Source organism: Diceros bicornis, chromosome 8 (genome assembly GCF_020826845.1).
Source record: "Diceros bicornis minor isolate mBicDic1 chromosome 8, mDicBic1.mat.cur, whole genome shotgun sequence".
Lineage (NCBI taxonomy): Eukaryota > Metazoa > Chordata > Mammalia > Perissodactyla > Rhinocerotidae > Diceros > Diceros bicornis.
Genome location: NC_080747.1, coordinates 1,306,158 through 1,322,553, shown reverse-complemented (window position 1 = coordinate 1,322,553; position 16,396 = coordinate 1,306,158). Strand labels below are relative to the sequence as shown.

The 16,396-nt window shown below is 43.6% G+C and overlaps 1 protein-coding gene across 10 annotated transcripts in view; it reads right to left on the bottom strand.

Moving 5' to 3' along the window:
* NSD2 (nuclear receptor binding SET domain protein 2) overlaps positions 1 to 16,396 on the bottom strand; it is a 97,127-nt gene that overhangs the window by 22,146 nt on the left and 58,585 nt on the right. For 9 of the 10 annotated variants that reach the window (XM_058546546.1, XM_058546545.1, XM_058546554.1 and 6 more), the window contains 7 exons: positions 6,355 to 6,486; positions 5,353 to 5,476; positions 3,897 to 4,097; positions 2,906 to 3,085; positions 2,303 to 2,459; positions 1,958 to 2,163; positions 343 to 446 (listed from right to left, as the gene is read on the bottom strand). In XM_058546546.1, coding sequence (XP_058402529.1) covers positions 343 to 446; positions 1,958 to 2,163; positions 2,303 to 2,459; positions 2,906 to 3,085; positions 3,897 to 4,097; positions 5,353 to 5,476; positions 6,355 to 6,486 — 1,104 coding nt within the window. Of the gene's footprint in view, positions 1 to 342; positions 447 to 1,957; positions 2,164 to 2,302; positions 2,460 to 2,905; positions 3,086 to 3,896; positions 4,098 to 5,352; positions 5,477 to 6,354; positions 6,487 to 8,465; positions 14,286 to 16,396 lie in introns of those variants that run through there. The other variant, XM_058546555.1, reaches the window with a different exon arrangement.

Genomic DNA, 16,396 nt, shown 5'->3' with positions numbered 1-16,396 from the left:
CATTCCAGCCCCATGCTGGCTATCAGGCTGAGCCTCATACTCTAAGACAAAACTGAGACCTCCCATGCAGAAACCACCTGCCCTGCACCCAGTCACCCTTGTGTAAAAGGACACACGCTTGGTGGCAACAGCATCTGCTGTCTGCCGAGGACTTCTGGTGCAGCTGTCCACACTGGGGCTACAGAGCCTTGCTCACGACGACCCTCTCACCGGCTGCAGCCTGGGGATGAAGAATCTGCATGCCTGAGAACCACTCACAGTCCCCTCAGTGATTACACAATCTGCACACGCACAGACATGGCCATCTGAGCGGCCTCCCAGACCCTGCTGCTCTGACATCACCTTGATGTGCTTGTACGGCGGGGGCTTGCGCTCATTCTCCTGTGTCTCTCTGGCTTCCCTCTGAAGTTTGATTTCACGAAAACGAGCTTCAGCTTCTTGTAGCGCTAAAAAGTCAATGACATATGAGTAAAAGATTTCAGTACATAAATACACCTACCCTTTAAGCTCTGTATTTTAACAGTTTATTCTAAACTTTCATTTCACTGCTAAGTGTAGTTTCTAGTTTCCATAAAACTAGAGGTTATGGAAAAATGTAATAGGGCAGGTGTTTTTAAATGCTACAAAATGTTTTAAGCAGAAGAATGCTCGGAGGATGCCACTGGCTAAAGAACCCCGACACAAGGCAGGCCCTGAGTGCTTTGTGCCACCTCACTACAAGGAAGGACTCCCAGGGGCAGGTTTCTGTTGGGCGGAAGATTGCTATAGCTCCCCACCCTCTTCTGTGATCTAATGACAAAATACCAGGTATCAATACTCAGGACTCACTGTTGGAAGATAGAAAACAAAAATGCAATATTGTTCCTCTCAAAGAGAAAACAGCTCTGAGGAGTGAGCAACAGGCTGAAGCAAGAACAGAGGAAACCTAAGCTACTGAGATTTGCCCAGGGAAGACAGCCCCACGTCAACCCTGGGTGTGTGAGGGGCCTGCCTTGTGTCGGGTAGTCACCAGTCAGGTCACTTACTGGGTCTAGTTCCATAGGACTCCTGCATGAAGAGTCAGGAGACGGTGATATCTTGACTTTACCACTTACCAGCTGACTCTAACACAGAACACATTCAGCTACCTCTCAATTTCAACATCTTTTAATACAATTTTTGAAAATCTTTTGATATCTATCCATTCTCATTCAGACCTCTGAATGCCTACCGTGTGCTGAGGATCCAGAGGAGAGGAGAAGGCTCTACTGCTCAGTGCAGCCTGTGAGCTCTTTACAGCTCATCGAGCCTCCTGGGCGCCATCAGTCATGACACGTTCTTGCTCTCGCTGAACTAGGCATGTATGTGCACACACTGCGAGTTTTCCCTGTGGTCCTCACTCACTCTCAGCCCAGTGTAAATACCACTTCCTCCAGTCAAGTGGCTGAATTCCCATCCCATCTCATCACCTGAACGACACCGCACGGTTGTTCCTCTCTGTCTCCCACCCCAGCTGTGGATTCGGGGGCAGGGCATCCTGTCTACCTGCCCACACCTGGCACCTTGTGAGGTACCTGATGCCCGGTGTCTGCTAATGGGTAGTGAGCCACTGTGAGCCAGTGCACAAGGTCTAGACAGCAGGAAAGTTCCTCCACATTTCCATCTTACATAAAGGCAAGTTATAAGAAATTCCTGTAAATTAGTACTAAAATAATTTCTCAAAAATAGCTTTAATGCATTTTAGTGAAATTAATCACAAACCAATGTTATAAAAACCAATGTTATAAAAGTTCTTAAACAGTATATCTTATCCTGTGCCTCAACAAATCAGTTTGCAAACCCACTTTTTTCTAATTTAAAGTACAGCTAGAATGCTTAGTCCAGTGTTTTCTACAGAAATCAAACTTTCAAAAAGCAGAAATCAGGATTAGGAAAAGGCACCCGAGATCACTGATTCATTCCCTGGAAATCTCCATACCGTTTTTGAAGACTCTTCCGATCCCTCTGACCCCCTGGTAGCGGCTGCCCCGGTCCCCCTCCATGTACGGGAACACTCGCGCCTGATGCGTCCAGTAATAATCTTTAGACCCAAAGAAAAACACAGGGAATTCTCCAATCTCGTGCTTCATTTTCTGAATATTTGGGGGAACATTTTTGGGATGGCAAACTTCTGCCGGCCACCATCTATTATAAATATTAAAAACAGGATTCACAGACTCTTCAGAGAGAGTGACAATAATTTCAACACTTTAAGCACTGTAAAATAAAAAGAACACATTTGAACAAGGAAAGACATAAAAGCAGAGGATTCTATTTCTCACACCTGTAGTTCCCAAGTTTAACCCAAATAATATCTTGGAAGTGGAGCTTCTTGCCGGCCCTGCAGTCATTGCAGAACCAGCTGCCATCGGGCATCTCGATGTTCAGGCAGTCGGGGTGGAAGGCTGCTGGGCAGGACTCGCAGCACAGAAGGCTTCCCCCTGCAAAGGAGGGTGGGCCAGCTTAGCCTTGTCTCATAGGTTCGGCCCAGATTTTTCTCTTCACATTCTACAGATATTACACATCTAAGTCTTAGCCATTAGTTTAAATACAGTAATCTGTATGTAAACACAAAAGCAAATTTTATATTTTCATCATGAATAATTTCCCATAAGTCTGAAATTATGACAGTTAATTTGGAAATATCATGGTATACTACTACTACATGGGAAAACACGGGAAAGATTATGAATGTCAATACACACGGCTGGATAAGCAAGGAAGCTCGCCCCCATATGTGGCTCCTGGGACTGTCCAGAAGAGCTGTGTGTGTGAAGAAGCCATGAGAAGCAGCACTCTCTAACCATTCAAACAATCCAATGGAATGACAATTTCGAACACCAGGCAGCGACAGTCTGCTCACAGACTTGCTGGTCCCAGCCCTCACCTTTGGAGCACACAAAGCACCAGCTCACATTGACGTGGGCGTGATGCCTTTTCCCCTTCCGAGCAGTGAAGTGGCCCGTGCAGATTATGCTGTTGGAAGCAATCACCGAGCAGCCGGCTGCCAGACAAGCGTCCCCTCCATGATAGGCAACAGGGCAGCGGACACAGCGCATCATTTTACCTGAAGGCAGAGAGACACATGCTGGAGACACCAACACGGTGAACAGTGCAACTAGAAACAACCACGTCTCCATGAATTTTAGAAAGCTAATACTGATATAAACTTGATGTATTTGACAAAGAAAAGAACTAGCGTGGGGAAGCTAAGAATATTTAATAGACATCATGAAAACATGTTTCCTCAAGGCAAAGCTGCTTCAAAACAACATCTGAGAAAACGGTCAAGCATTTAAAATGCCACGTTCTTAAATAAGGTCAACTAGGGCTGCTCAGCATGGACACTGCGGCATGAGGATGGGGGACCACCCTATGCACTGGAGGATGTTTAGCAGCATCCCTGGCCTCTACCCACTAGATGCCAGTAGATACCCCCAAAATATCCCGAGACATGGCCAAATGTCCCCTGGAGGGCAAACTCGCCCCTAGTTGAGAACCACTTGTGTCAAGCAGTAGAGATAACCTGCCATCCTCAATCCCACACACCTAACATGAAATAATGTAGATATGATTTGATTTTAAAATATTTTTCTCATATATGAAGGACCATTAAAACCAGAACAAATAGAGTCTATCAAAATGGTTCAAAGGTCCTCCCTCCTAAAATTAATAATCTTTAAAATAACATTTAGGGCAGGAAGAAGGGAGAACGGGGGGCAGGTCCTTCGTCAAGAAAAACCCTAACCCAACCTGTGTCGAGTCAGTAACAGAAAAACAACTGTTACTCCAAATAAAAACTGGTGACAAGCCCAACAGGCCCCATGCCCGCCTTCCATGCACCTACATGACCTGAAGCTCTAAAGGCATGTCAGTACCTTTTGACGGTCTTGGGTTTGAAGGGTTCGAAGCATGGCAGCTCACACAGCTGTGGAGAGGGCAGCGAAAGCCTCGACTTTCAAACACAGTCAGAGGGTATTTTTTCACACAAGCTTCATGGTAAAATTTTCCACACTGAGATACCACACAGCGCTTAACATCTGTCTTGTTCTCCTTACACACGAAACACGAGTGAATCCCTAACAGTGAAAGATGCAGAGAAATGCAAAGAACAAGAAGTAAATTGTAGTTCCTAGGCCACTGGGATCAAGCACCTCTTTGTGGGAGGCAGCCCACGTTGCTAAAGCATCTGGCTCTATTTCCAAACTTGCTGACTAGTCCAAGCAAACTTCAGAAAAAAATCTAGCCATCAAGGGTTACCTGGTTGCGATGTGAGCTCCTGCTTTACCTGGAAGATGGGAAAGTCTGACTAGGCAGCCTAAGTGGGGATGCCCACTCAAATTAACTTACAAAGCTTGAAGGAATGGACTCCTATGAAGAAAGGCTTTTACTCTCTCTCTTGAGACCAGTTAACCATCTAACCAATGAAGAATCACTTACAATGATAGGTACACAGGTGCCCCCAGAAGTGAGGTGGTGGTGTGTGGAATGGGCTTGCCTCAGGGGAATTCCCCAGAAAACTCCAGGTGTCTTCCTGACCCAAGACATGTCCCGAGGAGAGTCAGGAGACCCTCAGGTCCGGCCAGTGGACAGGAGTTGGACAGTGACCACAGCTGTGCAGCCTGTCTTCCCATCACCCCCCAGACTGGTCTGGTGAAACCCGATGTGGCAGAACAAAAGCAATAATCACTCAGGGACAAGCACGGAGCCGTTCTTTCTGCTGACACTGAAGCTCAGATTCACACTGCATCTCTGTAAAGACTCCACATTTCTGTGAACTTTGGGGTTCTGTGACTGACTAGGTTACCTGTACTAGTAATGCCAGACCCTCTGGTGCCAGGGCACCCCACGATGGCCACCCCACAGACAGAGCAAGGCTCACATCGCCTACGGGAAGGGGCATGGCAGAACCTGCGGCCTACGATCCCACACTCTGCCATCCTCTTATGCGAAACTAAATTCTGAATGACACTCCTTCATTAAAGTGGTAACACTGAACACCTGACGGAAGGTACCAAGGGGAGCACATAAAATTGAAATCAGAGAGCAAACTGTGGAAGCCAACAAGGAGTGGACACATCTGCCAGGGCAGGGCTGCAAGCACCTGTGGGAGGTTAAGCACAGAGACAGGCAGTGAAGGGATGGGGCAGGGACTCGTTCTCTGCTGGTGTCAGGTCTCCAAAGGAAATAAAAACATCAGGACGCATCTGGTGGACCAGAGCACTTTGTGAAGGGAGCCTAGGAGGGAGACTCCAAGGCTGGAAGGGACGTCACAGAACTATGTGCCCTTGGGAACAAGCCCTCGCGTGATTTAAAAGCTACAACAGAACTTGCCTGAAGCACACTCGCTGCAGGTGAACCTCCCTTCTGGTCTCCGGGAAAGCCCAAGGCAAGCGAGGTGGAAAGCTCCGCAGCAGGGGCCTTCGCAGAGCACAAGGCTGCCAGTCTTCTCACACAGCTGTGGGCGGAGAGGGGACAGCAGTGAAGCAACACCCAGCGCAGCCCCTCTGTACCCATGTGCTACTCAAAGGAAGAGTTACACATGCATGTGAGACGCTGGCCTGAGCAGAACCCACAACACATCCGGTATCAGAATAAAACCAGGCGACAAAATACAGAAAGAGATCCCTCAGCAACAGCAAAGGAAACAAACAGGATCAAAAACCTAAAGGACATACTCAAGAAGTTTAAAATCAGATTTGAAAATCAAGAAAACTCATGCACATTTTCATCAGAAATCAAACTCAAACCAATGCAGCTGAGAAGTACCAAGCTGACCAGCATTTCTCACGTATTGATGGAGGGGCTTTCCTCAGCCTCTGGCAGCTGAGTTCATCTCCATCTCACAGAGGGGCCGGGGCACAGAGAGGCTAAGTGACCTGCCCTAGGTCACTGCAGCAGAGGACACTGACCCAGTGGGCCCAGCCTGCCCGCCTGGTATGCGTGCCAGCAGTGAAACATCTTCGTAGCGCCTGGCCTCTTCCAACCACACACCGTTTTTATACACTTCAAAAGTATATACACACATCTGTGTGTATGTAATATACAATTTATATATAAGACATATCCTACACATGAATGGATGATGCTAACTGGGGCACTTAACCCCAGGATACAGCTGGCAGCCTAACACCCTCAAAACAAATATCAGTGACTGATGATGGGGTTAGGGCAGAGGGGGTCTGGAGGTAAGAGAAGATGCAACAAGACTCACTCCCATCTACTGGGACCCAGGTGGGTGCTATAAGGGATGAATCAAACCGCTCCTCCCCTCACCTGACACATGTACCCCTCCCTTGACACACATACTCCTCCCTTGACCCATGTATCCCTCACCTGACACACATACTCCTTCTTGGCAGTTATTCCTCTTTCAGACTTTTTAGAGGAGACGGACACTTCAGTCTGCGTTTCGTCTGCACTTTCATACGGAGACTCCAAGGGCTCGTCTCCCAGGCCGTCTGATACCTAGAGATGAAGGAGGTGGACGACAGTTCACTAGTCGCAGAGAGCAGCAGGTGGTCACATGACTTCAGAGACAGCCCCGCCAGGACTCATCACTCACACACATACACACATGCCTTCTGAACACTCGCCCTGTACTGCCAGTTATTTATCGGAAACGTACATCAACTGGTTTTTGTGATAATACAACTTGTCAATAAGCTGTGTAGAAATTCAGAAATGGACTTTATTCTACTTTTTTAGTCTATATATGGAGGCATAAGATTTAACATTCTCTTAATATTCCTTAAAAATGAAGTAACTTATGAAAACCTAATTTGCTTTAGTAGGTGACCTAAGACAGGCTTTGGGACCAAGAATCTTGACCTTTCTTACTCGATCTGTTAAGGTCCAACTACTTTAAGGTAAGAGAAACATGTTAATACCAAATGAATTTTTTAAAGAACCAAAGTGCAGTGTCATAATGTAAGCCTTCACACCTCATCTTGCTCGTCTTACTACTGCTGTGGTAGAGACTGGATGATGTCAGCAGCATGTGCATATACGAGTGCTCACCCAAACGTCAGGCAACCGTTTTCCAGACTTGTCATCACAGATGTAACTAACTGTCCTGTTCTCCTCATCCTCCCATTGACTATCTTCCCCACCAGAGTAAGGTGGGAGACGGCAAGGTTAAATGTGATGACTGTTAACACGTGAGGCTAAGCAAAAGGCCTGGGAGAAAGATGTGGAATCGGTGAGCAAATGAAATGACTCACAGGTTGTATTTCATCAGCCTCACCTTCATTCATCAGAGATCATTAAGACTGGGCTAAAACCTCTCCCTCATCATTGTACACAGCATTTTCCCCTCACTTGACCAGCAATAATAAGTCTTTAAATAGAAATCAATAAATCTTTAGAAAACTTCCTTATACATCAAATTCAGATGTTTTTTAAAAAAATACTAAAAACATTTAGTATTTATCTGATGTTAGGTAAATAAATGTTGAATTTTTCAACAGAGCTAAAGTATAAACTACATTTCCTGTATACCTCAATAATCACAAGTAATTATGTTATAGGCTTGCTGTTTGCCAATGAACACAAAGCTAGAAACTGAAATTGGGCCACATTTAAAAACAAAAACAAAAACAAACCCCACCAGGCAATCCACCCGATTTTTAGCCTTATCAATGAACCTTCTCCAGATTTAGCTCACTGAAATTACAGGAAGCAGAAGAAAAAACCCAATAAACACGGGGTTTTTTGCTCACTTAAAATTGGTGTTAGAGCGTTGACTTTTCTTGAGGGATCTGTTGGCTCTGACTGGAGTCTGTGGTGGGGTGACAGGTGTGTGGGCCCATTGTTCCGCCCTCACTACTCTCCTATGTTTGACACATCCCACAACAGCAGCCTCAAGAGAAAGCGGCCTCTTAAACCTGATTTCCTCACCTTTTCCAGGAAGATGGAAATAGCATGAATGAACACCAAATTACAGGGGTCTCACTTTATAAGGTTTTGTCACCGTGAGGCTGCCTGGATGGAGCCACTGGGGTCCACAGCCCCTCCCTATCAGCTCACCTCCTACTACTTGAACACTTACATCCAGAAAGAAGGCAACCTGAAAACATGCTCCGAGTTTAAACCTCAAATTTAACATGTCCATCAGATACGGGGTCACAGATGGGGGCTGAGCACTCTCAGGGGAGACTACAGTGGGCGCTGGGGGAGCCCCAGGCATCAGGAAGGGCAGCTACACTGCCCGGCCCTGGCCCCACTCAAAGAGTAGCCCACATGGCTGCCCAAGGCTGACCGTCTGATGGAGGAACTGAGGCCCAAAGAAAAAGCCTTCATCGCAGGCTCAAGGGGAGAGAGCCCGGTGTCCTGCCCAGCAACCCATGTTCTTCCTTCAATGTGGCTGGAACAAATTTTAAAGCTAAAAAAAAAAAAAGGAAAAAAATGCATGGAGAGAAAGACAGAAAACACAGACCAGTCCTGGGTCAAAGGAAGGAACAGCACCTTTTATTTAAGATTTACAGAAAAAGTTATTCCACTTGGAGATATTTCCTAAATTAACAAAGTCTGTTTTGAGGAAATAAACACTGAATACATATTTTGAATGGAAATATAAATGTTAAAGACACACATGAGGCTCGTTTCCTGATTAGGGTCTAAGATACACATACAGAATACAGACCTTACAATATTACAGTCTATGACACAGATTGCAGGAGATTCCGACTTTCATCCCACCAAACCCCTTCCCAGCCACTGAACAGACAACTAGCACACAGTCGGGGGGATCCAACGGCTCTCCGCTCGGCAAACCACCCGCAAGAAGGGCAAAGTAGGCAGGGCGCCACACCAGCACGCCTTACTCCAGCTGCAGGCTCCACCTCCATGTGCACCAGGTGATGGTACTTACTCGGAGATGCCGTTTGTGAAAGTGACACATTCACCTGTACGGTCCCAACACAGTCCCAAATCTCAGTCTACGACATCTACGGTCTATTCCATATCCAATAGGATGCATTTGGAAAAGAAAAAATGTAGTAACTGAATGGACACAGACTCTGTCAAGAATTTGCCCGTTGCTTCCCGAATCCACCAAAGCCACACTTGCAGCACTGATTTCCAAGCAGCTTAGTTCCTGACTTGTCAAAGTTTTCTTGAGTCTGAAAATACTTTCTCTACTCTCTACTCAATATTCATAGTATCAAATTGCCTGTTTGCCTTAGAAATACATTATTTTATGGGCAGGGAATGCAATCTCCTTCACATATATTACAGGGATTTTTCAAGATGATATTAATGAACATAATGTAACCTAGTGAACACATTTGAACCAACTTCTAGAAACCAAGTAGCCATTTAGGGTGACTTATGCAAATCCCAGGCAGGTCCTCATTGCTGTGACTGGAAAGCAGTTCCCTACGCCTCAGATGGTGTTATACATAGTGAATTTTTAATTTTCTGACAAAACAAATCCCTTCACAAGTTGAATACTACATCATTTTTGAAATACAATTACAGACCTTGAACAATAAATATTTCTATATACGAACATATTTTCATGTTTAAGTTATTACGCTTTTGTAAAGGAAGAAATAGATTAACTAGAAGTACTTTCACACGGTATTTCGGATTTACAAATGATAAGAATCCTGTGCTCATTGGATTTAATGAGCTTAAAATCAAAAGACTTATCTCAAACAGGTCTTCCAAGTTAATATCACAGTGAAATATTAGAGTAGAATTAAAATAATTTTTAGTCATTCATCACCTAAAATACTACAATTCATCATAACTTTTATTAAAGTGACCCTTCTAGATGACAAAGACTAGAACCTTCCTAGCCGCCCCTAAATCCTAGGGCTAGGTCTGAATTGTTGAGAACACACAAATCTCCAGTTCACACAGCATCACTGTGCTCACACCCACCTTCTGACCTTGGCAGCTTCTGTGTAGTCCAACAGCCCCAGAAGGTGCCAGCGAGAGCCATGCGGCTGCTGCTCCAGATTCAAAGCCAGTTCTCATCACAGCTAAAATGAGTTTCTACAATGTCCTATCAACCCAACTTTGTCCAAACTGTGTCCTCGGCAGTGACCATCCTGTAGAGAATGGGCTGGGGCGGGCCTGGGCCGGCCAGCAGCAGGTAACAGGCTCTGCCCTGCCTGTGGCAGACTTGAAAACAGTAACAAAACTCCCACAGTCGCTGCTCCAGTCGCTTCAGTTAGCACCTGCGGCTGAGCAAACGCCCTCCTGCTGTGCCAGGCCACTCCCACCCCCACCCCAGTCATTTCTTGAAGATACAACATGCCTGAATGGTTAGCATGCTTCAACATATATGCCAAAGAATTATATGCAAAAATCCAACAACTGCATGAGGCCAGGAAAAATTATAAATGTGACTCTAACATGTAACTATGTAGTTACAAAAGCATCTAAGAAGATGAGGTCTGTTGGGTTCTTAAACTGACAGTGAGCACTGTTGGCTGTTGGAGGGACGCCCCCGCAGGTGAATATGCCCCAAAGGGAGCATCCCCCTCATCCAGACGGTACAAGGAATAAGATGGATACAATACACATAATTTTCTACCTGCTACGGACAATTGATTGTCACTGACAGTCATTATTGATTTTAAAAGCATAAAATGCTACAGTTTCACACTAAGTCAAAAGGGCTCTCACCCAGTCCATGTACAAACGTCTACCTAACCAGAACAACCTTAAAAATGAATTAATAATTTAGAGGGGCTAGATATGTTTGAGAAGCATGTTAAGTTAGAAATCAAAAGAACAAGAAATCAAGTAAACTTGCCAAAGGTACAGCGATCATATTTTTCATCTACCCTTTCAGACAGGAGTCCCTCCTGGTAGAGGGAAACCTCAGCTTTAGACCAGTCTTCTTGCACACCTCAGGCCCATGCACGGTGTTTACGCAAGTCAACAAAGAATCACTCGCCAAGCACTCTTCTTTCTAGTGGACTGGATCAGATGAATGGAGAACTTTCCTTTATTAAAAACACTTATACTATTATTGAAATGATGAACAAAATCACAACTCATCATCTGCCACAGCGAGCCCAATGTCTACTCGCATCAGGCCGAGAACACTCTCAAGGGCATTTTTTTATCACTTTAATTTTATACCCTTACATGGGCACGTTTTTTTGTTTGGAGAACTAGATAATTTACAGTCTTACTTTTCTTCTTTTTCAGAAAATTTCAAAAACAGACTCTCAGTAGGTATTAAGAGTCACCCACCATTGGGCAACGTTGGCTCTGCTTTGCCGTCAAGTCTGGCCACTCTCACACACCTTTGGTCACAAATCTTGGGCGAGCAGGTCAGGGCCAAAGAGACTATGGGAGTAATGAACTTGTTGCTGACAGTTCAGGTCTCGACAGTTTTCTCGATCCTTTCCTCTAGTGTATTCAGCTGTTAACATCCCCAACTACATAAACCTCTTGAAATGGCCATCTCCCTTGTCCCACTCCCCAATCCCTGACCACTCCATTTTAAACCTCCCTGTGCTTCTCCATGAACTTTCAATGAAAACCACAGAACCAGGCACATCTAAAGCTGGGGGTGACCCCACAGAAATCGTCTATGAAGCAGGCTATCTTTCCTTGCAGGAGGTGGGACGGACTCCTTCACACGTTGCATGGAGCCACCCTTTGCCTTACGTTCATGAAACTTTGCTTCCTTGTCCTGAAACTTCACTTAGGTTTCTTGTTGGTTTTTAGGAACATCCTCTTAAAAATACTGGGGTTATTTTCAGTTGGGAAATACAGATATAACGTATACTAAAGAGAGTACTGAGATGTAACTACACCTCAATTCATCACAACTGAAGAACAGACATTTAACTTTAGTATTAACTGAAGAAAGGCCACAAGGGAGACAGAAGTCTATCTATAGCAGGTGGGGCAGTTTAAACAATGCAGGACCTCTATTGCCAACACATGCACTTACTTCAGGTGCTAATCTTTTACAATGGAGTACTTTCATTTTTAGAATAGCTACACCGTCAACTTTTGTATATTCAGAGAAGTTTTTACCTCTTGCGAATGCCTCACGTTTTATACTAGAGAGTTCCTTTCTCGTAGTTACCTCCCCTCACCAGGCACAAACGTGGCATATGGAAAATGTTTTGAAGCAAGTCAGTGGGATAACTACAATGATTCTATGTACAGCATAAGCAAAATTCATTTCAACAACGGGCAGCTCAAATGACTTAAGACTAGAACGTATCGGCGTTATCTTGACTTCTTTAGGAAATGAAGGAATTCCATGTTAAATTAGTAGCATAATGAATTTTTGTACTCTTGCAGACAAACTATTACTCATCCCTAAGCTCTTTCAAAACAGAAGCCCTCTCCACTCACCTCCTTCAGGAAGCCATGGGTGGACCCTTTCAGGAACTCCACTCCTCCCCAGCATCCCTCAAAAAGACCACTACTGGCATTTGGAGTGGGACAATTCTGCCATATGTGGGGCTATCCCTCTCACTGCAGGATGCTAAGTACACCCGCCTCTGCCCGCCTGGTCAACCTTCCCAACATCCCTGGAAGGACGATGCCTCCCTCAGTTGAAAAACACCACATAATCCCATCCTTGTCCCCCTAGAAACCCCTATGTACTCAGCTGATGCTAATTTTATGCTGCTCTTGTGGACATACCATTCAGGCCTTTTGACAGTTCTCACCTTCATCATAGAGAGGAAAGCACCTATTCTTCGGCTGACCTCTAATGCACCTATCACATATTGGTAGCTGGCTGGCCACCCATTCAAAATTCATCATGCTATAATTTCAAATGAAGTCTCTCAATTCCTGTCAAAGGCCTTTCAAGCCAGAGTCTTTAATTTGGGTGACCATTTCTTGAACTAGGGCCGTTTTTATACCCTTTTTTTCAGTCTTTAATTTAGTGACTTGTTTTTTCGAGAATCCTAAATTACTCATGAGCTTTTTCATGTCCTTTAGGAACAGCATGACTCAGACTGTCTTTGAGGCCACAGATCCCATTACATTTGAGCAGGGCCACCCCATAGCCCTTAGCCACAGTCCAGTACCCTGAAGTGTCACTCAAACCCAGTGTTTGCCACTCCTGGGTTTATTTTATCCCCAAGTGCATAATGCAGGCAAGAGGATTACTTTTCATGCCAAAGCAAAATTTATATTTTTGGATAAAAATGGAATGATGGTGATTTTATTATTTTTATTGTTATAACCATTATTGTCACAATAGCGAACCACTGAGTCCTTGCAAGGCGCCAGGCACCCTAAGTGTTTTACATGCGTTACATTACTTAATGGTTTAGAACACAAGTATTTGTCAGAAACTTTCATTAAACGTAAAACACATCTGAAGAGTCTGCTGGGAATGAACCAAGTGCTATTAACATGGTAACGTGAATAGCACTCCTTCTGCCTCTTATGAGCTGAAGAGCACATGAGGCCTCTTCCTCACCATGCAAACATGCGGACACCCTGGGGCATGACCCCAGGTGGTCACCCAGATTGAGACATTTAATATGATGGCTGATGTTCTACAAAAGAACTGATGAAGTCATTGGTGTAAATAACCTGATTATGGTATCCCCTAGATATCAGTCATTGAATCAAAAGAGTAGAGTTAAATGGTTCACGATGATACTGTAAATTATATTTTTTCCTACAAATTTACTATATCTAGTGTCATAGTAAAACTGTTTAGTAAAAAAACAGAATCAAAACTCTTCCTGCGTTTTATGTTGCAGATTAGTTTCATATCTACAGTACTGAATACATTCCACTGGCAATGAGAATAGTCAACGAGGACTCCTTTTAATATGTGCTGTTGTTCTGTTTTTGAAGGTACAGATGCTGACATTTTTCAATAAAAATTCAGTAAGTTATGAACTAGAGGAGAAATATGACCTTTAACAAGACTAACCCCTTCAGTATGGTGTCCTTGTCGAAGGTCCAGGACAGCCCCTGACTGAAGGGCATCCTTTCAATTTGAAATCTACATTGGTCACTAGAATATGAATGTGTTTCTATTATGAGATGAATGTGATTGGTTAAATGGCCTTGATTAGGTATCTTACCTTGGTCTTAAAATTTGTTATCTGTTTTCTTCATTGTATGTGTTTATTAATACCAGTAAAAACAGATTATCACACATCTTCCATAAAATGATTGTGATAGGAATGTCACTTAGTGTGTACGATGATACACCACCTGCAGCAGACATCTTGGAATATTACATCATTTTAAGAGCAGTACAGGGCAGCTGAGTTCAAATCCAACTTGACTGATGTGGGCTCCCATAAAAGCTGTTACCAGTGAAGGCGAAAAAAATAAGAATTTGCTCTACTAAGGGAATAAGAAATGAAGTTACAAAACACTTAAATCACATTAATTCCTTCACAGGCCTCTGTCATGCAAGTGTGTAATTTTAATCTATTCTATTCATTAGGGTGATGCAGTACTATGTAATAATTATACTAATATAAATTTTATTTATAACATATACTTTTTTTGAGAAGAATTTAAACAACATGATCTAAAATGTTTTGAAATACCAACCCAGTGAAAATTCCTTATTTCAATCAAGGGTAATGAAAGAAGGCAATACAAACATGCAAAGGGCATGTCGAATTAGAGGCCAGTCTGAACCCCCAAAGAGCAACTCCCATGGTTGCCTAACTCCCATCAGAACCAAACTCAGCAGTTTACAGGATGATTTTTATAACACTACACTTTACCTCACATGCTGAAGGGCACTCAGCATGGTATACATTGTAAACGCGTACTGTAGTTCCATAGTTACTACATAATAGATAAGCCATTTTGTTTACCTAAAGTGGTTTTAATAAACAGTATAATTCTGTAAAAAATGAACTCTAATGGAAGATTTATATAAGCCACACAAAAGTGGCCTAATGGACAAGGCCTAGTAATGTTTTTTAAAAGGAACAGGATGCACACTATGGGATCTATGTATCACCTTCAAAATGCAGGAAGGTGTATGATTTTAATGTATTTAATATATAATATAAATGTATTTAATAATCTATCCACCTCTGAAGTTCTAAAGAATTAAAAATCAATTAAGTCTAATGATTATAAAATGCTTCATCTAAGTCTTCCTAAGTTCAGATCAAATGTCTAGGCCAGGAAGACTCAACTCACCCTGGTCAAAGTGAGTGTCAGGCTCTTAGGCACGTCTACCCAGTGTGTCTTCATCTCCACCTTGCCCTGTGGGTGCTACTCTTAATCCAAGCCTTTAACATACACTGACTTAGGATCAGGAACAACAGACAAGATTTCGGCAGCCTCAGGGTTTTTCTTTCAATTGTATCTTACAACGGTATAAGTAAAAACTCAACCAAATAAGTGGACTAAAATACAATGCAAGAAAAACGCATTAAAATTTTTTTTAAACAAAAAAGCCAACTTAAGTGAAAGGGTCTAGGGAATTGAAACGTTTTTAGTATTCTTTTTCTTTAGAATTGCAGACTACCTTTCATTTAATTTTTTAGGATACTAATCTGAACTTGGACAAGAGAAAAAGGAAAAATATTTTGTAATAGAATTTGCTTTTTCATGTTTCAATAAGCTCCTAGAAGTTCAGTGAAGAATTCTTACTGCATTTTCTTGGATGTGCCCAAATGTAAGAAATGTTTAGTTACCTCTGCATACCAAACTATAAGAAAGCCCCAGTCCCGCACATGGGAGCAGCTCCTCACCACTACTGAGCTGGCTCAAGTCCCTGAAGAAAACCCTACAGAGAGGAGGGCTCTGTATTTGCACGATCACTCTGGATTCTGAGCAGCGAGCTGCAGAGCTCTCCGCACATCATCAGACTGCCCAGGGCCCTGGGCTTCAGCGAGGGAAGACACCTCACACTGGAAGGCCCATCTCTTATCTAATAGGAGGAAGCAACTGAGGCTGAGAAAGAGCAGGAGAATGCCCAGTCCCCACCAGGGACCATGGCAGAGACCAGGTCAGAAGTGCCACCTGCCAACCCAACAGGGTGAGGGGTCTATCCACTCCCTGCCTTACTACCCTGTTGCAAAAAAAACCCAAGGTTAGCATCTCCTCATAAATATTCTAAAAACAGGACTTATGTCGACAATGAGAACAAGAGAATCACAGGGAAGAAAATAAACTAGATATCAAAACTTGAAAATAAGCTCCTTGGGCAGTCACTAAAGTTGGGAATCCAAAATTCCCTCTGGACAAAAAAGTGTCCTACCTGCATTCTGAGGCTGTTGTTTGTTTTGTTTTTAGTAATGGCCAAGACTTTAGATTTGATGATGAAGTCTAGATGTCTTGACACAATGATGGTAATAGCCTCAAATAGCTATTATTTTGCTAGCATATATTTTACAAGTCCAGAAAATAGGAGTCATATTACCATGGTAGTTCTGACTCACCTCAA